Source organism: Anguilla anguilla, chromosome 4, assembly GCF_013347855.1.
Source record: "Anguilla anguilla isolate fAngAng1 chromosome 4, fAngAng1.pri, whole genome shotgun sequence".
In the NCBI taxonomy this organism is placed as follows: Eukaryota; Metazoa; Chordata; class Actinopteri; order Anguilliformes; family Anguillidae; genus Anguilla; species Anguilla anguilla.
The window spans coordinates 27,064,683-27,087,403 of record NC_049204.1 but is presented as its reverse complement, the minus strand read 5'-3'; the positions used below and the strand labels follow the sequence as shown (position 1 = coordinate 27,087,403).

General features: G+C 45.0%; 1 protein-coding gene across 2 annotated transcripts in view; it reads right to left on the bottom strand.

Annotated features, from left to right (window-relative positions):
• Window positions 1-734: 734 nt before the first annotated feature.
• ror1 (receptor tyrosine kinase-like orphan receptor 1) overlaps window positions 735-22,721 on the bottom strand; it is an 87,365-nt gene continuing 65,378 nt past the window's right edge. For both annotated transcript variants that reach the window (XM_035412673.1, XM_035412674.1), the window contains exons 5-9: window positions 10,448-10,575; window positions 9,446-9,763; window positions 7,347-7,592; window positions 6,755-6,975; window positions 735-3,781 (exon numbers count right to left, since the gene is read on the bottom strand). In XM_035412673.1, the coding sequence (XP_035268564.1) occupies window positions 2,366-3,781; window positions 6,755-6,975; window positions 7,347-7,592; window positions 9,446-9,763; window positions 10,448-10,575 (2,329 nt within the window). In that variant the 3' untranslated portion in view covers window positions 735-2,365. The remainder of the gene's footprint in view (window positions 3,782-6,754; window positions 6,976-7,346; window positions 7,593-9,445; window positions 9,764-10,447; window positions 10,576-22,721) is intronic.

The following is a 22,721-nucleotide window of genomic DNA, read 5'->3' as shown; positions in this document are numbered from 1 at the left end:
ACTCCTTTCTAAAGGAATCATAAATGAATTATTTGTATTATAAAACAATACAGAATGATCTGGGTTGATTAAATGTTCTGGGCTGTGCATATGGGAAATGCATTCATCATAGCATACAGGGGTTTTTCTAACATAACTGGCCTTAAGTCATCATTCAGAACACAATAACAGTATATATGTGTATGAGTTTACAAATATATTAGGAATGAAAATCAGTGTTTCAAAGTTCCAAGATTTTTGGAACCACTGCTGTACAGTTATGAGCTTGACAAATGAAGCTAGGACTTCTACTTCAGTAGAATTTTGCACATTAAACACAAGCCAAGTCATACTGCTGTCCTGTGGACATGGCAAGCAATACTACATGCAAGAAAAGAGACTATCCCATCCCTCCCCCCAGCCAAAAGTTCTTGGTCAATAGTTATGTGCATGGCAGATAAAGTAATATTTTTATTGTTTTATTCTAAGTGTCATTCTAATGCTACTTCTGTTATTTTAAAAAAGTGTTTTATATCAAATATGGATATCATAAATATGTATGGTATAATTATTTTTCTCTACTTTCACTTTCCAAAATCTTGACACCTAGACACTAGCAAAACACAGTCTATAAGACATCAAACTCAATCACTTGAAATCACGTGAAAAATGTAATTAAAATCCCTATATACTAAAGACAGATTGTTCTGTCGGTGAAATTGAATAGTAACAGAAAACACCACATGACAAGGTAACAATGTATGTAACAATGTAATTTAATCATATGTTCACCATACAAAACAGTTGTGCAAAAAATCCTCTGAAATACAAAACAAGGCCTCTTGGTCTATAGATTATGAATGTTGTAAACCTTTTCAAATTTGTAGACGGAATTCTACAAAATCATAGGAAAGACGGTTCCAAGTTAGAAACTGTCCTAAAAAAACAGCACAATGAAAATATCTTGCAAAAGACAAATATCCAGTACCAAGATTCACAGTCTTGTGTTTAAGTGGTTTTTGGACAGGAAAGTACACACGCACACACGAGCACACACACATGCACGCGCACACACACACACACACAAAATACATTTTGACTCAGAATACCTGTATTAATCTGCACATACCTAGGATCTGTACTTAAAAACATCAAAGACAAAGATTAATGAAAATATTACAAAACTTGTAAAACTTGTCCGTACCTCTGAAATAAGTCTGATTTATTTATGCATTTTAATATCATTGTAATGATGAGCACCCAAAAAGCTGGGAACATTTCTGAAAAGCTTCATTTTTACATGATACCCTGATAACTGATGAACAAATGATTGTCTACAATACAGGTGTAGTGTGGATCTTTGTACTCAACAGTTGCATAGCAACAAACACATTTAAACAATGAAATATAGCTGCTTGTATAAGTCCTCTAATATACTGTACAGAAGAGGTTTGTTGTAAAGAATTGAAAGTATCTTCAACATCTGTGTGCATGTGCATATTAGGTTTTAGTCCAGTCCTAATATCAGACATATTTATTATTCCATTTAGAATTTTTAAGATATTGTATGTTTGAGAACACACATCTATTTGACCCATTTCATAGTGTGAGGCAGACAGAAACCAAATGATTGAGTAAGAGCTTCATATTGCATAGCTAAAAGGCATATACTGGAAGACAGACTGGAGAGCTGATTGATATATGCTAACTAATTATATTTTCTTGCTGCAGGTACATCATTTTAAGCACTTCTGTAGTCTCAAGGCATATTTTTCATCATAAAAGTTTGACAGAACTAAACTCATTGAAAACTGACACTTTCAACAATTAAAGTGTTAAACAATGTTATTGCATCATTTAGCCATTTGAAATTGTGCTACTATGAGCACTTACACTTAAGATTTCGTCTGAAGTCGGTCTTACTTTATGCCTTTCATGATAATTCACACTGCTAGAAGATATAAGATCAATGGTCTTATAAGACACGTATTGCAAAGAATGTAGGACTCAGTCAACCTAAATTATAGCTTTAGAGGTCAACCTTATAGAACATTAATTTCCTTGTTTTGAGATCCTGAAAAGGCGAGACTTTAACAGATTGAAAGTACGCGTTCATGGTATTGACACAGATGATGTACACACAAAAAGCTTAGCGTCAATTTTTGTTGAAGGCAAACCTGGCAAAGGACCGCAGTTTTCACAGCAAGGCATCGGGGGTGGGGCGGCTTCAGAATGTACAATACGACAGGCTTTCTTTTCTTTTTTTATTATAAAACATTTCTGAATATAAATCTTTGCATTTTCATTCAGGCTTTCATATTTACAAGAGAAAGTTAAAATAATTATAATAACTTTAAAAACAAACAAAAAAAAATTCAAGAGATATTTACAAATCGGCAGTGATGACGGATTCACTGTACATGTGTCTGGAGGAGTCTGCTAGCAGAGCAGTCTGCGTGGGGTCCATCTGCAGGCCTTTCTGGTTCACGTGTCCGAATACTGGCCCTTGGGGCATGCCGGACAGCGCCACGCAGTGGGACAGTAGCGGTGTGTTGGCGTCCTGGTTGGAGCCTGTGGACGGGATGCTGGCCACGTGACCAGTGCTGGTGGACCCGCTGGCGCTGCTGGGGGACCGGCTCTTTGGGGGCGGGCAGTGCTGCACCACCCTAGGGGGCCCCTGCGGCTGGAAGTGGGCAGCGGGGAAGGCGGCGTAGCCCGGGGGGATGGGGTAGCCATTGACGGGTATGAACCTCTGGTTCTGGCCCATGGGCGCCGCCATGAAGCCGATCTGCCCGGGCGCCAGGCCTTGCGCCGGGTAGATGTAGCCGGCGTAGCGCGGGTTGCTGAGGTTGCTGACGGGGCTGGCGCTCAGGGAGGTGGTCTGGGTGGTGGCGTTGCCCCCCGAGGGCGTGGTGGAGCTGGTGTGGGAGGACAGCCCCTCCCAGGTGCGCAGGCGGGTGTGGATGTCCTTGAAGCGGGGCCGGCGGGCGGGGCCCTCCTGCCAGCACTCGGTCATCAGGCCGTACATGCGGGGGGGGCAGTCCTCGGGGCAGGGCAGCAGCTGCCGCTTGCGCACCATCTCAATCACTTCCTGGTTGCTGAAGCCGTAGTAGGGCTGCAGGCCGAAGCTGAAGATCTCCCACAGGACCACGCCGTAGGCCCAGATGTCCGAGTCGGTGGTGAACTTGCCGTAGATGATGGCCTCCGGGGGCATCCAGCGGATGGGCAGCAGGGACTTGGGCTGCACGCGGTAGTAGTCGGACGCGTAGATCTCGCGGGACAGGCCCAGGTCGGAGATCTTGACGTGCAGCTGCTCCCCCACCAGGATGTTGCGGGCCGCCAGGTCCTTGTGCACGAAGAAGTGGCTGGCCAGGTACTCCATGCCGGCGGCCACCTGGATGGCCAGGTGCAGGAAGTCGCTGTGGTCCAGGCTGGACTTGACGGTGCCGTCCTCGTCGCTGCTGCAGCCCACGTCCGAGTGTGGCGAGCGCATGATGAGGAACTCGTGCAGGTCGCCCTGGTTGAGGAACTCGAAGAGCATGCAGACGGGCTGCTCCTGGGTGACCACGCCCAGGAGGCACACCACGTTGTGGTGGTGCAGTTCAGCCATGAGCGAGGCCTCCTGCTGGAACTCGCCCCACTGCTGGGGGCTGGAGAAGTCCTTGAGTGTTTTGATGGCCACCAGCTGGGCGTGCTCCATCCCTGGCAGGTACAGGTGGCCCTTGTAGATCTTGCCAAAGGCGCACTCGCCCAGCTCTTCCATGAAGCGCACAGCAGACAGAGGCAGCTCTTTGGCTTTGTTCTGGGAGAGAAGAGAAGGACAATAAGATACTATCCAGCAGAATATACACCGAATCCACTCCCTCAAGAGCTGCAGTCGTCTGCACTGAACCATGCAGTCATCAAACATGTCACTGATACTGTTCAGAAGCGGGAACAATGGGAAACATGAATCAGATTTAGAAAACAAGGGGCTCTGTACATTATCTGCACAATGTCTAGAATTCTCATTAATGACTCTTGTCCTGATATAGCTCTTTTGTAATTGAGATTTGGGTGGGATGGATATCAAAAAGTTACAGACCAGAAGTTCCTGTTATTGTTAACAGGAAACAGACAAACTGCCTAATATAACACGATGAGTCTAGAAGTAACATTGGCTGGTGAATCCATTGTTATTTATTAGTCTGTGCCCTTTATTTAAACCCCTCACTCCTGGACTCATATTAATCATTAATAGCAAGGCACAAAATATCTGAAAAGCTCTGGAAATCAGTCAAAGGACTGGCAATTAAAAATATGATGGTGGTTAATTTGTAGTTGTAACCGATGTGCAAGACAACATGAAACTGGAAAGTGTAAACACACACTTCCAAGAGGACAGATAAAATTACCCTGACCCAGCTGGACATACACCCTAGTAACATGGAGGCCAATGCTACCTTCTCCCATTAACAAAAAATAATACACAATCACCCCCCAAAAAAAACAGACAGCTACACTATCAGATTTTTTCTTTGCAGAGTCACAAAGTGAAGTCAAGGTTTGTAATACCCGTCGTTTGTGGTGAAGCCACTACAGTAATTACCATTCTTAAGAGTATGTGTGAATTTACTATCCTGGATAATCTCTTGACAACGCTTCACTGGGTACATTTCTGCCAGGCACAGTTCGACCCATTCTTATTGGCTTAATCAGTTCCTGGTTATCTGATCCACAGATAAACTCAATTGTTTTCAGACCTTGTACAGGCCTCGAGAGGAATTTTTCAAGGACCACAAAGTTAAAAATCAATACAGAAAAACACACTGTAGATCCAAGAATCACATCTTGACCAGAAAACCCACAAAATAAGTTTTGACAGCCTATTATGACACTCCAAATGCTTGGAATTCATATACAAAACAATATTTTCTTTAACTCCAAATTTGCTGGTCAAATACAATAGGAAAGGTATGTAGAGGTTGTTTCCATCTGTTTTTGCGTGCAAAGCCAAGAGAAAATAAGACACCCAGGAATTTATTCAATCTTCCCTGGGCTTGTAAAAACAGCCTTTCTGGATTCGGCATTCTCGACTCTTCTGTATTTTCTTATCATTTAAACAGACTTCAGGTAACCTCCTCTCATATACGTGAGGTGGTTCAGTAATCTGGAGGGGTAATCTGTGAGCTGTGTTGTTCTAGACTGAGGGACGGGTTTTGGAGGGGAGATAAAAGGTTAGCAGGGATGAGAGGTCCTAATAACCTCAAAATGAAAATTGAAATTCCTGACAGGAGCCACATTCAATGGGCAGGCGGGCAGACATGAGGCCTCTTATGAAAGGGACAGATGTTCTGCATTTCAGACGTTCCCCTGGGCCAAATGCTTGCTCGTCCTCTTCCCTGTCCAAACGGTTGTCATAAAGAGCGACCTCTGAATGACCTAGAGCAGGGCCTGCTTGATCACAGTGACACCAGGGGAAAGGGGGGTGGGGGGAGATGGGGGGCTGAGGAATTAGGGAATCAAACACACTCCTTCTCCGACAGCCTGTAAAATTGCAAGCTGGGTGCGTGATAACTGTGTTGAGCGCCTCGTGGAAATCATTTTCTCTTCTCTTATGAAGGAACCCATACAGCTACAGGCCAAAATAAAAGTGATGTACTACGAAACATGGGACTCCCATACTGTGGTGAACAGAAAACCATGACATGAACAAGGCTGTTTTCTGAAGCTTAAATTGATACGTAAAAAAAGCATATATAAAGAGAAAACTGATGGCATATGCATACATGTCATCAGTTAACATACCTATAACATACCTTTGTTAATAAGCCTTGCTGACATCCACTTGTTGTACATTTCAACATATAGCACCACTTCAAATCTCAACACATTTCTGTTACTCAAATATTAGCAATGGGTGAATATTTGCAATGTTCTCCCAGAGAAAGAGAGAGATCTTACACCAGGAAAGGCCACACAGACAGTGCTCCACATACTGTGCAGTCACCTACTAATGCACTGCGTCAAAATGTGGCCAAATACAGGTTACAACTCCGTACTACGCTGGTAGGTAAAAAGAACAAAATGGGCTTGGGGTGTTTGGGTACACCAGAGCCTGAAATGAAAAATGGGGAGGGGGAGGTGAACTAAAGGAATGTCAAAGTAATGACAAGACGACTGCGGTGGGATTCCTGAGCTTTGGGTAGATTGCATCCACATGCTGGCACGGCCAGGTGCACACAGACACTGCTGCTAAAGTAAACCACAGCCCTGAAAACAGGGAATGGACTCAAAGGCTTTTTGAGAGGGATGAGCACTTCATTCACCCTTGTGGGCTGATGTTTGAAAGAGAGAGAAGAGTTTCTGTTATTAAAAGGGTTGGAAGCCTGACTCAAAACAGCTCCCCTCCTGTGCCCCTGGGATCAAGCTGGAGATCCCCAGCCTGGTCCCCTCCCCACCACCTGCAGACCCAGACCCGCGGCCCAGCGCTGCAGTTCAGCTACGGCCCGCCCGCTGGAGGCTCACGCTCTGTCATATACACAGCCCTGACATACTGCAGGCGTGCCGCTCCGAAGCTCAGTTGTGCAAACGCTGCACCCCCTGCGCTTTATCGCCAAAGGTCACGGAGAGCCCCGCTGTTTTATGGCCTCTGAGTGTAAAGACCCTGTCCTAACGTTTCCTGGTTTGTTTCCTGTCTGATGTATTGTCAGGCTACTCCCGCACCGCTCCATGCTGTTCTATTAGACGCTAACGCGGGACAGGTCCGCCCCCCCCCCCCTCCCCCTCTCCCTACCTTGGGCTTGTAAGCGTTCAGCATGGACATCTCCACGTTCTGGCCCCGGACCGGTTTGGGCTGGCGCTGCGCGGGCGGGCGGGAGGCCTTCTGGTTGTTCCGGCAGACGCAGATGAAGAAGAAGAGCAGGGCGATGGCGAGGGGGATGGCCACGCTCGGGACCAGGATGTACAGGATCTCCATGCTGCCGCCGCCACCGCCGCCATGGCTGTCCTTGTAGTCTGCGCGACCGTGGCACACAAACCACACATCACAGGTTTTAGCCAGTTTTTGGGCTTTCACAGTTTTAAGCAGAGCTGTATCAAATATCTGAACTGTCAGTAAATTACTGAGTGCAAACCCTCTGCTGACAGCAGATCATTTCTGGGAAGAAATGACACAACCGATACCATAATTCTATTCCACACAAAAGATTTTACACTAGTTTAGATGGCAAAGTGTAATATGGCCTCCAGATTTACCACCAACAGTGATTCATAACATTGGCAAGCAAGCGTTGTCTTTTTAATGCTGGTTTGTGCAGTAATGTGCGGTCCTGGTGTTGTGTAATACAGATGCAGTGGGACAGACACAGTGACGGTGACTTTCTCACCACAGACGGGGATGTCACACAGCTCCATCCGCATGCTCTCGTCCAAGGTGAAGCACCAGGGCGCCTCCTGCTTGTTGCCAGGGTTACGGCAGTAGGAGTGGCCTCCGTTGAGCTCGGGGTAGCGCACGGCCAGGAAGGTGTGGCTGTGGGGGTACTGGGAGTTCCAGGGCTGGCACTGCCGGCCTGACTTGGTCACGCTGACCGTGCCGCGGTAGTCTGCACCACTGCTGTTGAAGCACTTGTGATCTGGTGACCACACACACAACAGGACAACACACTGTTAAATGCAGAAGTAGAAATATTGGGACAGTGACACGTTTTTTGCTGTTTTGGCTCTGTACTCCAGCACAATGGATTTTAAATAACACAATGAATATGAGGTTAAAGTGCAGACGGTCAGCTTTGATTTGAGAGCATGAACTAATGATGCAAAACTGGCCAAGAAACAGCTGAGCAACCTATTGTCCAGTTATGTTTACACCCCAAAAATGGGGAAAATGCACAAAAAGTGTTGCAATTCCAATATGGATGTAAATAACCTTGAATTAAGTCTGTACTTTAACCTCATATTTTATTTCAAATCCAATGTGCTGAAGTACAGAGCCAAAGCAACAAAAAACTGTGTCACTGTCCCATTGCTTTTGCATTTAACTGTATGTTAAATATAAGGTGGTGAATATAGGGCAATTTTTAAAGTTCATGAATGAAGGGAAACATCCCTTCAACAGACTTCATTTGATGTAAAAATAGACACTCAGACTAGCAGACACTCAAGAAATAAATAGAGAAATGCTTCAGTTCAGATGGCAAAACATTAGAAATAGAAATCAGATCAACAAAGCTATAGAGAATTAAAGTTTGGATTAAGATGGCAGAGATGATTGCACAGTTCATATTCACAGTCACATCTGCAGTACCTCTTGCAAACGTGTATACTGATGGACATGGCTGAGGGCCTGTTAACAATTATGATGTATAAAACTACAATAAATTGATATAAACAGGCAGTTTAGGGAACTTATGATGGGCTAGACTTGTCTTTGATGGTATATGTTAATAATTATGATAAATAAATGAATAATGACAGAATGCTTAGAAAACTCTATCACTTGATGAGCTCAGATATTAGGTATGCTAGTAATTACAGTAAAAGGTTGATATAGACAGAGATTGACTGATTGTATAAATACGGACACGCTATGAATAATGAACCCTGACTCTTGCCGACTGCCTTGGCAGTGGATTATTAAATATTAATAATTACTCAGACAGACTTCGTAGCCATGCTGGGTAGTGAGCTCTTGACTGGCTCAGCCATGGATATGTGCATTACAGCATAAACTGCTAGAAACCGACAGACTGACAGACTGCATAACTATAGACAGACTGAGACTGCATAGACAGACTGAATAGCTGTAGACAGACTGACAGACTGCATGGCTGTAGACAGACTGACAGACCGCATGGATGTAGACAGACTGACAGGCCGCATAGCTATAGACAGACTGACAGGCCGCATGGCTGTAGACAGACTGACAGGCCGCATGGCTGTAGACAGACGGACAGACTGCATAGCTGTAGACAGACTGCATGGCTGTAGACAGACTGACAGACCGCATGGATGTAGACAGACTGACAGACTGCATAGCTGTAGACAGACTGACAGGCCGCATGGCTGTAGACAGACTGACAGGCCGCATAGCTGTAGACAGACTGACAGACTACATGGCTATAGACAGACTGACAGACTGCATGGCTGTAGACAGACTGACAGACTGCATGGCTGTAGACAGACTGACAGGCCGCATGGCTGTAGACAGACTGACAGACTGCATGGCTGTAGACAGACTGACAGGCCGCATGGCTGTAGACAGACTGACAGACTGCATGGCTGTAGACAGACTGACAGGCCGCATGGCTGTAGACAGACTGACAGACCGCATAGCTGTAGACAGACTGACAGACTGCATAGCTGTAGACAGACTGACAGGCCGCATGGCTGTAGACAGACTGCATGGCTGTAGACAGACTGACAGGCCGCATGGCTGTAGACGGACTGACAGACCGCATGGCTGTAGACAGACGCAGTTGGCTCTCACTCTTGTTTATGGGCTCGGCCATGGGGATGCCTATCCTCATGCAGATGGCTGCTTCGGGGCTCTCGGAGGCGGCCAGGTCGTCGCAGTTGGGCAGTTTGAGGCGCTTGAGGATGATGGGGTTGGAGCGGGCGATGATGTACTCCGTCTTGCACAGGTCGTTCTCCAGAATCTCGCACTCGTCCTTGCACAGGTCCCGGGGCTTGTCCACGCCCGAGCTCCGGTCGCAGGCGGGGAAGGCGAAGTGGCACAGCGAGGGGATGGCGAACTGCGAGCAGCGGTCCGATAGGTGGTTGGAGGTGCCAATCATGGTGAAGGCAGCTGCCAGGGGGAGGAGAGAACAGCCTTAGCACAGGAACGCCACCAACTAAAACACAGTACAACAAATTATACTCTGCTTAATGTGTAGGAGGAAGACACAACCTTTATTCTTTACGGGTGAAGGAGTCTGGGAATGATCAATATTTTAATTCATAGAAGTGATATATAGCCTTTAACACTAAGGGCGATATAGCTCAGGAGGTAAGACCGATTGTCTGGCAGTCGGAGGGCTGCCGGTTCAAACCCCGCCCTGGGCATGTCGAAGTGTCCTTGAGCAAGACACCTAACCCCTAACCCCTAACTGCTCTGGCGAATGAGAGGCATCAATTGTAAAGCGCTTTGGATAAAAGCTCTATATAAATGCAGTCCATTTAACACGATTGGCTATTAAATGCTGCCAGTGAGAAGTTCTCCGTGCACTGCCTGTTGTGAACAAAGCGGGGTTACTGCAGTGACTCAGAGTGGGCCATATGTGGCCCATACCGTGAGACTATGTCATGAACCGCTGTTGGCCCTTTACAGAGATCATATCATCTGTGCATGTGAATGTGAAGCTGAAGGTGGTCAGATGAAACCGGCATGTGAGAGCACATGGCCCCTCAAACCAGGTGCAAGATGATTCACTTGCTTTCCGTGTCTGATAAAAGAATTCAGAAGTGAGGAACAGCAAGCGGACGCTGGTACCTGTGATCTGGGTCTCGATCTCGCCCTGCATCTGCAAGGAGTCCACGAAGATACTGCGGTTTCCGATGAAGCGGGCGCAGGCGATGCCTCTGTAGGGCTGGCAGAAGCCTTCCTCATCATACTCATCTCTGAAAGAGGCACACACAGAGCGGGGTGAGAGCCATTCGTGCAATTCATCATGCTAGCCACTAGGGGGCAGCCAATGTAACAGTATGGGAGGTTCGCTACAGGCCCATATTTCTACACTTACGTCGGCGACAGAAAGGATTACACTCTACCTGTCCCTCTATTATTGTCTAACCATATTTTTTTCCATCCATATATCCCACTGAGATAGCTCACACTGTCAGAACATTTAGCTGGTATCGAATACTCTAGCATTTATGTGTATGAGGAAGCTTTGATGGCTTTAGAAGGAGTTTGTGGCCTCGCACCAAGTAATTTAAGTGACTCGCTACATTCTACAAGGAGGCTACGTTCTTCTGAAACTGGCCAACTCACCAAGCCTAAAATTAATCTACTCTACGGGGGATAGAATTTTCTGAGCTTTGGCCTCCTAACTTTGGCATTCCTTACCCCAACAGATTAGAGACTGCATGATTGTCACTCTCAAATTTAAACTCATGACTCATCAGTTCAGTATGCCTTCGTTTGAATGGCAGTTCTTCATCTGTAAGTCTTGTCTTTTTCTATGATTTCTGTTCTTTGATTCTTAGTTTTATTTTACTTTCTTTTTGTTTTTCATTTTTTCTTTATGTCCAGTTAGTTGCATGATGGTAACTGTATGCTTGTTGTATTTCTCTTTTCTATGCTTTATGCACAGGGACCTGTAAGAAATGCATTATTATTGTTGTTATTGTTATTACTGTAGATTTCTGTAAGCAATAGGTTTGGTACTCGACTGACCTCATCCAAGCAACATGTAACAAAGTTACAAAAACAGTCCAAAAATAGGTTTTTGCAATGTGGAGGCCATTTATTTTCACCTTAACTAAATAATTCCTAATAGGATGCAAATTGAGTCTTAATTAAAGTAAGTTAAAATAGGTTTCCAAAGGGACACTGACACCATCACATACACAGAATCACACTGACACAATTATACTTCCTCCCTCATCCTGTCAAACAAAACAGCTGCCTGAAAATGACAAAATGCCACTGGCAGAACTGGCACTGTCGCAGAGACACAATAAGCCTTTAAAATAACATCATGACAGTGAAAAATCACAGATACCACTGCAGATATACCACTGCAGATATAAACTCACACTGATAACCTCATACAGGCATTACAGAGGCTGTCAAAGAAGTAGAGGGAAATACTGGCTCTTTAAAATAGTGGCAAATTAAACAACGCAACCAAACCACCACTGGCCTTGTATCCAATGGGTAATAAGCCAGAAGTCAGAGACTGGCAGCTAGAGATCACCCAATGTTTGAGAGGCCAAGACTTACTGCGGTTTGCCTCAAATTCATTCCACAAGTATGGAAGAAACATTTTAATTTCATTCCATTGGTCAGTAGTGGCTCCTCTGCCAACGCCTGGCGATTACAAAACTTTTTCCTTTAGCCCCCATTCGGAATACAGTGAAGATCATCCTCTCCCTGAGATTTCTTGTGTAACGTGGGAGAGCAGACTTAGCACTGACTCACACTCTGAAACACATGCAGTCAGCTGTCACTTCCTTCAGCTCTTTTCATTCTTTCTTTCACTGATGCAGCTGGACCAGGCAAACCGCAGGTGACTAGCTGACCAGAGGTGAGGAATTTTGACTAAAACCCTCCCTCCCTCCCTCCCTCCCTCAGTGACTCAATGGGCCAATTATGCAACAATGCAAAAAAACACCTTTGGAGAAATTGCGGTTCACAGACGTGCTGCTTTTGCGTATTACAGTAAAAGACTGTGCCATGGAGGCTAAATGATGAGGAAGATCACACAATTGTGACCTACAATGAGGAGCTGCAGAAAATCACACTTGTCCAAAACCCACACTGTGTACTATATATACTCTGAGGGAAGTCACTATTATCTTATTGGAAGCACACACAGACATTAACACACAGCCATGCACGTAGCATTACCCCCCCCTCCACCCCACATACACACACACACACACACACCTAACGCACCTTGAGCAAGCCTCACACACTCCCACACACAGCATGTCTGTGGCAGGACTAAGTGAGTTCTGATGGAACTGGAATCCCAGTCACGGGCTCTCCGTGCTCCTGGTAAAACAATAAGGTCCCGACAGGAAGAAGCAGGAGATTTAAACACATGTTCCAGTGTGGGCCACGGGGAGGCTGCGTGCCTGCTGAACCTTGAGGGACAGACACCAGCGAACACTCGCAAGATGGATCTCTCCGCTTCCCAATGTGTTTTTACCATAACGTTCAGACACCGCTCTGCAAACCCTGTAAACCTTTGCCCAGATGTGAAGAGTTAAAATGATAAACAGTGTCTTTAACAGCCTGTATTGTAGAAGCAATCATTCTTAGATTGTAAAAAATTATTTGCTGAAAACAGAAAAGGACTCCCACGCATAGTGTACAGGGTGGTGCTACCCAGCTTTAACTACAGCGGTCTGAAGATGAGATCAGCAGAGGCTTCAACAGCACCTGTCTCTGTGCATGAAAGTACGCCCCGGCCCTCCTGCAGCCACTCTGCTTCTCTGATCACATGGAGGAACTGAGTCGTCAGCAAAAGTGCAGCATGATGTTCCCACAGGACACTGCCACAGGACACTCCCATAGGACACTCCCACATGGACACTGCCACAGTGACACTCCCACAGGACACTCCAATAGGACACTGCCACAGGGACACTCCCATAGGACACTGCCACAGGACACTCCCACAGGACACTGCCACAAGGACACTCCCATAGGACACTGCCATAGGACACTCCCACAAGGACACTGCCATAGTGACACTCCCACAGGACACTCCCATAAGACACTCCCACAGGACACTCCCATAGGGACACTATCACAGGACACTCCCACAGGGAAATTGCCACAGGCCACTCATGGGACACTCCCACAGGACACTCTCATAAGACACTCCCACAGGACACTCCCATTGGGACACTCTCACAGGGAAACTGGCATAGGGACATTCCCACAGGCAGAGCACCAGGCTGATATACCCAAAAACAAAGTTGCACATGTGACTACAGTGCCTCTCAATCACCAAGTGAAGGTTCTCTATCTTTTCATGGATCAGTTAAAAGTGTCCCCGCCCAGCCAGCAGCAGTGTCCCCCTTCTTGACTCTGGCCCTTGGCATGGGAAGGCTTCTATACAAGGGGCAGCTGTGAGCACTTAAAGCCCAGCCTACGTTAATGCACTGAAGATAAACCTCGGCAGATTTATTGGCCTGTCATTCAGGAGAAATGTGTCTCATATGCTTAGCATTAGAGCCAGGCAGTGTGGGGTGGAGGGACGTGGAGGAGAGGGCTGGGTTTACAGAAACGGGGAGGGGCTACACACCCAGCACCACTCTCATGGAACTTGGATATCGGGGATCCACCCGACCACTTGAAAGCTTTTAGAAGAACTGGCTGAAGGAAAGGAGGTCAGGCAAGCACACAAAGACAAAAGCCATATTCAATTCTACGGCCACACTGCGCACATGGGCCTATTCATCAAAGCCAAACCCACACTGTATTTCAAAAAGGAGACTTGAAATAATAACGGCGATGGAGAGAGACAAACAGTAACAAGTATGAATGTGTTTCATAACTCAGATGTCAACTTCTATTACAGAAAAGCCTGCTTCTTTCCAAGTGTTTGGCTGTGCAATATTTAATCACAAAGAAAGTGCATAACATTGGAATTATTGCCATTGGAACAAAGACATGTACAGTAAACAAAACATTATGGATAAAGTTCGAGACAGTGTAACAAAAAGTGTAAAAATAAAAGCGCACCTATTGAAACGAGACAAACTAAATATTCAATTATAATGTCCCCCTCAAGAGACACTATGTAACTATCCCTTATTTTCTTTCATTTCTGAGGGTGGTCTGTCTTGAATCATAGCCAGTATAGACTGCAGTCTATGTGCAGGTCTAAAATAAAGACATTGACTAGGGATGCGCACAAATACTCAAGAGTCAAAGACTGCTGGAGCACTATATAGTAGGCCTACTAGGAATAAATGAGTCTGCTTTGACAATTAATACAAATTAATTCATATGCAAATGAGTTTTAGTTTAATCATTTGTTTAAATTGTAGCTTCAGCAGCTGATTTATGGAGTAATGATGTAAAATCCATGGTCTGTAGTATACCTACAGTAGTGGAGTTTCAACATTATTGGGATTGTCCAAAAATAGAGGCAATGAAGCTAAAATGAAATCCCACTAGGGTGACATACTTCAGAATTTGCAGTGTGAATAGGAAGAAACTTGTTATTTTTAAACAGCATCGGCATTGTCTTCCTGATAATAATAACTTTTGTGTACCTAGTTAACTACAACTAATGTTTATGATTCCTTTTTTATTCTTTTCTACGATGATTGAAACTAAATGGATGGACAACGATAAACATGATCTCTGACTGACAGAGTTTGGTAGGCTATATTTTGGAGGGCCCACACAACGGTGCACAGACAGGGGTAATTTAAATACTGCAAATAAGTCATTTATGGCCAAATACCATTAAAATGCAATATTGCTAAATCAATTTAGCCTGTTATGTTTTATATAAGAATTGATCTAAAAGTTTGGAGTTTCTTAAAAACATTTTTTCAGGTGCATATTTTTCATTCAAAATCACAAAATATGAGGTTATGAAATTAAACCCACCACCCTCCAGAGGACAGTTCTTCAGCCCAAACTTTGACTGACATCAAGCAGGGCTTTATCCATGTACTGCAGGCAGATATGCATCCGTCTTCATGAAACTGATCAGCCTGCTGCGCAAGTTCTTCCCACACCTACAGCAGAAACTCTAGCAGGCGCGTCGCCCTATGGAGATGTCAACGTTGAGCGCTCGTATAGCAGAGATAATGGATTTAGTTCACCAAAGCTAACAGACAGCCTCTGGAGTCTAATAAAAATCCCCCAATGTGAGAATCTGTTCCATTCTGCTCACAAGCCCCTGCCAGCCTGCTCCGACTGCTCCACTCCTGGTGGATTATTCACACAGCATTTATAGCATCTGCACAACCTACTTCAATTCAAGCATGTCAATCTAAAGATTTGCTACTCTATATAATTACTGACCTGAGGAAATTTGATACGCTGTAGCAAATGACATTGTGTCGGCAAATATGGCAGACCAACAGGAAAACTGAAAATGGAGACCGAGATATCTTTTTGTTCTTGTTCTTCAGAGAAAGTAAAGTACCCAATTCCAGATTGCAACATTTCACTTGTACACAAAATATTCCTTCAAGAGTCTGAAAACAAAACAAGTAATAATTCTCATGAGGGCTGAGGAAGATTACACAGGACCGAACTGAAATGGCATATTTCTTTTCTAAGTTTTGCAACTTCTGGAAGGGATTTTGATGAAACAGTGCTGCTCACAACATGTAGAGATTTCTGTTCATTTCCTGTTTTCAGTGTCCTTTGCCTTGTCAGTGGGGTACCTGCTTTGCCTCGGCAGGAATCTTTCCACAGGAGAGCAACTCCAGCTGGAAATGAAAGATGTGCCGGTCCTGGGGAACAGACAGGCATTGCCAGGCTTTTCATATTCTATTTCACATTCAAACAAAGACTTTGCAGCTTCTGTATACAATCAAGCAACACCAAGTCTGTTTGTCATTACTGTAAACTATAATATATCTTTTGTGAACAAAGCTTATTTATGTCACCTTCTTGTGCCATAACAATACGAAAACCACTGAATCTTCAGTGGCTGATGTAACTATTGGGAATGATATTCCTTAATATGAAAAGTATCACTTTTCAGAATTTTCCAGGGTCTCAAGGAGGTATTTGAACCAATTGTCTAAGTATGTTTAATAATGACTTTCCTTGGCAAAGTAAACTGTAAATAGTGGCTTTAATCATCCTGGACAGTGAACGCCCAGTGGATCCAAGGCTACAGTCAGAACATGGACTGAAGGGCCCCACAAGGGCTTTGTTCAGTGGGCAATGATGCAAGGGTCTCCATGTGCCACTGAAATCTGTGCTTCCTGACAGCTGCGGGAAGTTTAAGGCCCCAAATATCTGCTTCTCTCCGGCCCTCCATCAGATAGGATTAGAAGCCGGCAGATGTCGGCCTCTTCCTGCCTCTGTTTGAGCTGGAGGACCCCCTGCTATGAGATGGGCAATACATAGGGAGTGTAATCTTCCTCTATGTACCATCACTCATCATGTAAGCCACCTCATTTGTGACATCACATTCAAACAAAAGATAGGGGCTCGGGTTCCAAGCCAGATAAGCAGAAGCAAAGGCAGAACCAAGGCCCAAAATTACAGATGGCAGAAGCCAATGTCCATTTAAGAGCAAGCAAGGTCCAACTTCCTTTGCTAAACAAATTATACATTTCTGCTGGGGTCCATTTCTAACCCAACTACAGGGACTTCCAGGACATTGGAACATCTGACCTCTTAAAAGAACAAATCTGGCTTGGTGGTTATGTGTCATCAGACCTCTCACGTGTATGATGAATATCATTGAAGAGAAAAAGAGCTGAGTAGAGCATTGTTGTACATTAACATGATTCCCCAACCTCGCCTTGTGATTTATAACCTCTCTTGTAGACCACAATCAAAGCATACAATGTCTGGTACATATAGAACAAGAACATGCATGTTTAACATTGCCACTGCTTCCTGGGGTGTGGAGTAACTTGGAAAAGTGTAATTAAAACACACTCCAGGCTAATATCTCAAAGGGGGAAACTCTAGCACTTCACCAGCCATGGAACATCTGTATAAATCATTTCTTGGGCCTGCTGTACTCACTAAGTTTTGATACAACTGAAGACATCATACCAAACTGCACTGTTAACTGTCATGAACTATTACCGTTAACTGTCAAGAAAAAAATGTTAAATATCGAGCATGGCCTGAACCATTAAGTCTTGACTTCTGTCGATACAGGCACAGGTTTTTTAGGTACTGTGGCATCTGTTTTACACGGAGCTGTAGAGTAAGGTTTGTGATCTACCAATAAAAACAAATTTATTTAACTGTCCCCTCCAGTGAATAGGAACTGGATATAATTTATTTAGGAAAACAGGGAATGGGACTTTTAGACTTTTCATTCATATTTACAGTTTAACATTCAAATATGTGCCTTTTAGTGAGGTTCACACGGAAAAATATTTAAGGGGTTTGGCAGGCAGTCTTTGTTCATGGAAAAACTAGGAAGGGAAAAGAGGAGAGCGCGAGGGCGGTGGAGGGGGTGAACCAGAGGGGCATCGCGCGAGGCTGGGGAACGGAGTGTTTGCTCTGGGATTTTCCCTTCACTGTGTGAAATAAGCTCTGTGTGGACCAGTCAGTCTTGAACAGTGGAAGAGCCACCTCCTTCCAAAATGGCAGCAGTGACAGTGCAGGGCTTTCCCAGCAATTCCCAATCCATTTCTGCAATGCTTTTCCCATTTAAATTCCTGCTACCCCAGGCTGTTCTTGGCTTATTCACAGAATGCACCTCTGCTGGCCCCCAAGCACAAGATTTGCCTGTGTTCTTCAACATGATGTACAGATCACCCAGGCTACCTCTGCAATCTTCAATTTGGATCAGGGCTAAAATACAACACAGCCACTCGATAAAGCTGACAACAGGTACTAGGGTCTTTGTGGTATTTAGCTTTGAAGCCCACCCACAGATGAAGCTCTAATGCCTGGACCCTGTTTGTTAAGCCCTTTGTATTCGCACTGGAGTGTACTCTATCTCTCCCCATTGAAAAAGGCAGGTGTTAATCTCTAGAGCATGGCCCACTGTCCTACCATCAGCAAGGAAGTCTCACTCCCCTACTGCACACACCGCTACTTTTACACTGCAGGAGGACACACATTAAGGAGTTCTGCATTTGGGTTTGTACTCATCATTCCTGGGAATGTTACAGGCATTTATCATTGAGGCAAGACATTGGCAGCTTTAATTGCTCCTGTCCTTTCTGCTATGAAGGGTTTCATCTGAATGTGCTAGAAGGGTGAGTGCATAGAATCTGCCTCCTTGGTTTTAAGTGAATGATCACAAACAGTGAATGATCCAAGAATTGACTAGGAGAAGATGGAACTCTGAACGGAGATGTGGAAAGTATCTCTGTGTAATGTGCTTTCTCAGATAGGATTTGTAATCCTTGGTGTTGGACAGAGTTATTAGGTTCATAATCAAGACAGTGTGTGTAGGGAAACAATGATCTTCCTCAGAACCCTAGACTACTCCAATAGCAAGATTGTGCAAAGCAGCAGCCTTATGACATAAAACAGTTTCCCTGCCTGAGAGAAAAAAAACACCAAGGATTTATTGTAGCTAAGGTTTATAACATTTTGATGTACAAGTTATTTTCAGTCAGGTTACAAGTACTCGCCCAGAACAAAACAGGCATTCAGATGGAATGAGGCAAAAAAGTGAGGTCAAAGCAAGATAAAAGCTTTTCTTTTCAATTTTGGAGCAAGACAAATGCAGAAGGGTTTACCGAATTAGCTGGTAGCATCCAAAAAACAGTGGGATCATTCATGAGGGGAAGCTGCCCTGAGGCTGTCGGTGTGGCAAGGTTACCAGCCTCCCAATGCCGGCGTCTGTTTCCCAGCGTTTCTCATGTAAATCTGCACAACGGGCCAAAAGCAAATGCGCTCCCCGTGGAGCGGCCGACACCCACCCTCAACGACGACGGGGAGCGGAGAAGCCGACACCGGGAGGGGGACCCGGCCCTTCAGGACGGATTAAATCCACAGGCAGGGCCCCAGACTCGGCACGGTCGGGTCAGGTAGTGATTTACTGCGGCCACGGGTAAACAGATTTATCGGGACCAGGCAAACCGGGAGGGGAGGGGGCTCAGAACAGCAGGGGCTGAGAACTGCCCAGGCCTCCGTGGAGGCCGATTCCGACTCCGCTGATACCTGACGCTGGGGTCCCCTCGCCCAGACAGGACTCCCCCCCCCGATCCAAACAATCCGGGCCTGTCTGGAATATGGCGGCGACCCGCCTCGTTCCGAAACTGGGAAAGCAGTTAGCGGAGGACCCGGGCGCTCCAAGCTGGCTCATGTTTCAGACAGTGCCCCTGCCACTGACCAGCCTGTGTCAAAGGGCCTCCCCCCAGTGGATAATATTAAGGTCTGAGTCCTGAATCAATCAACACGTGGTTAAACAAACCCATAACAGGGTGGTGACTGAGCTGTTCTGGGGGTTTATAAATGTAAATGACATCAGGCACAAAGGACAAAACACACCCATGGGGGGATGTTTGGGAGTAAATGGAAGAAGTGTTCTACTGAGAATCCCCGTTTCCTCTCATTTGCTCTTAAAAATGTGCAATATGACACAAAGGTGCAAAATTGTAAAGCAAGAAGCATTTTCAAGTCATTTTCATGGTTGATAAAATCAATAATTACCACCAATTTTCATTGACCATTACAGAACAAGCAGTGGTTTTCTGACAGTATAATTGAGTGATTTGTAAAAAAGATTCTCTAAAATAAACACACTACATCAGTGATCATTTTAAAGGAAGTGCCACCAAGCATTCCAAAACAGTGTGATCATTCAATTGATGTCTTTGACAGTGTCCTTTGAAAATCTAAGTATTTGTCAAAATGCTTGATTTGTCCTCTGTAATTGTGTCAATAATCTTAACATGACATTTACCTGTACAAAGTAAATTTAATTTCATTATTGGATAACAATAGGTACGCATGCAGTGCAAATACATTTCTGTGCTGGACATGCTGAATTTCAGCAAGCGCATAGTAGCAGTGATTAAAATGCCAGACTCAAGCTCCCATCAGTGGCATCCATCACTGTTTAAATGTATATGCCATCAGAGCTCAAGCGTTCCTCACAGACATTGCTTACCATGTCTGCAGAGCAGCCATCAAACACAACGGAGGCTGGAGTCTGGCTTTTGTTAAAACAGGTATGTCCTATAAGCGAGTCACAGAAAGTCTAACCTTCTTTTCAGTGTTGAAAGCCCCTCCATTGGAACCATTAATAAACTCCAACTGCGTAGCGACAATGGTATTAATATTTTCCAGTTGTACGAAGAATTCTTTTATAACCACCACTAAAATGTATTTGGCTTTTCGAGAAATTAATTTCATTGATCTGTGTCCCCAAGAACAGGGCGCACTGCTGCATACATATAAAAACATAAGAACATTAAAATGTCTGATGATGAGAACAGGCCATTCAGCCCATCTCCGCTCAGCGTTTCAAGCTCAGCCCTTTATAGTTATACTTCTTCTTACAATCTTTCTGGCTTCACATGCATGGATGTTATTTAAGTAAGTAAAATTATGGATTCAATTTCATGCATCATTAATTTGCTCCAGCTTCACACAAAAAATTCTGCATTCTGATGTAATGTCAAGGCGTCCAGGAGACTGAATTCATCCTTAAAGCTGCAAGGGTTTTTATCCCAGTACCAAGGCTGTTTTGCAAATCAACAGCATTCCATTCTGAAAATATTCAGGTGTCGTACCACAAGTCTGAGGCGACTTGTGACTACCCAAACCGGGATTAATAAGCACACAGCCTCCACGTGGAGTTAACTGTACTCTCCCCTCAGTAACAGGTTTCTTCAGTCGCCTTCTTCCGAAGGGTGACTGCAGCTGAAAGAGCTAATTTTGGTAGGGGAGCCATTTTTCCCCTCGTATGTTTGTTCTGGCCTGTGAAAACATCTCTCCCAGGGAAGGAGGAACGGCGCAGGTCTGAGGAGCGGAGGAGTGCGCGGCGAGGAGCTCGGCCCGGCCGAATGACTGACGTCTCACTGTAACAACGGGCGCCATTATTCCTCGTCCTCGGGATTCTATTACCGCGTTTCCAGGTGGTCCCCATAAAGCACCGAAAAATGAAGAAACAACACATTGTATTTATTAAACCCTGTGAATGCTGGGGTTTACCAGAGGCATAAGCAGAGCGTCACAGGGTCAAGCAGGAAGAAATCTATTGCTCGGCCTTAATAAATGTCCTCCTTCCACGCAACTCGACACAGGGGTGGAAGATGAGCTTTTTTAGGACACGACCAACCTGGCGTAGCTTTCACACCGGTAGTTTGTACAACTTATTCAAAAATGAACAAAAGCAGCCACAGACATGGATTACATCAGAATCTGTTCATTTAGAACTTCGTTAACTTGTATTTAGGAAGGCAGCACTTCCTATTCTTCCACTCTACCGACCGCACAAATTAAAATAAGCCAGAATCGTCTGTCCCAATACAGCCCCCAATGTACACATGGACACTGGCTGCTTGGCCTGTCAGTGCCTGTACCTTGCACTGATCCAGGGAACATATTCATTACTGTCAGACCCACAGCACACTGGGGAATCGGCGTGCCAGGTGCACAGCGCTCACAGCGAAGCGGGTGACCTTGTGTGATTGACATTTTGACAGACTCTTTAAAAACAAAAAGCAGAGCTGTTACATGCCCCGCTCAGGTGACCCTGTCTCACTGACACACATTGGCAGGACAGGCCACTTCTAATCTAGAGATGATGACATTAATGATGAGCAACAGCAAAAACGAAGTCACGTCCCAGTCAAAGAGACCCCTGTGCTCCTTAATGAAACCATGTAATGACTGTATTTAGCTGAAATGAGGTGCACCGCTGTCTGATTGTGGGTTAAGCACAGAGGTGGGTTTTGTAGACTTTAATCAATATTCAGGCTGGCTGGCGCCCAGCCAAAAAGCAATCCTTTCTCAATTTCAGAATACAGTCTTTTCAGGAAGACAGACAGATCACTGGGTATATTATCTGCTGAAGTCCCACAATGGCAGAAAGCCAAATGCTATACAAGAAAAACCTGTGGAAGTAGGCAAGAGTACAAATATTTCTCTGCAGTTGCAGTACAGAATTAGAACAAACAACTGCGTTAATGAGGATTTAAAGTAAAGCAAACAATAAGCAAATAAATGCACAAATCATTTTTAAAGCTCTCAACTGGCTAAAATATTAAGACGCTGCCTTCGGAGCCCGAGGGCATGAAATGACCTAAGAACCGGAGATGATGGCGGCATTTACGGAGTGCGTGAAGCTCAGATGGTGCCAGCCATTCTGGTCCTCCGTTTGGTTTTCTCTGGAAAACGGCGCAGAGACTTCACTACATCATTCCAAAAAAATGTGCAAACGCTGTGCACCAGGCCCAGC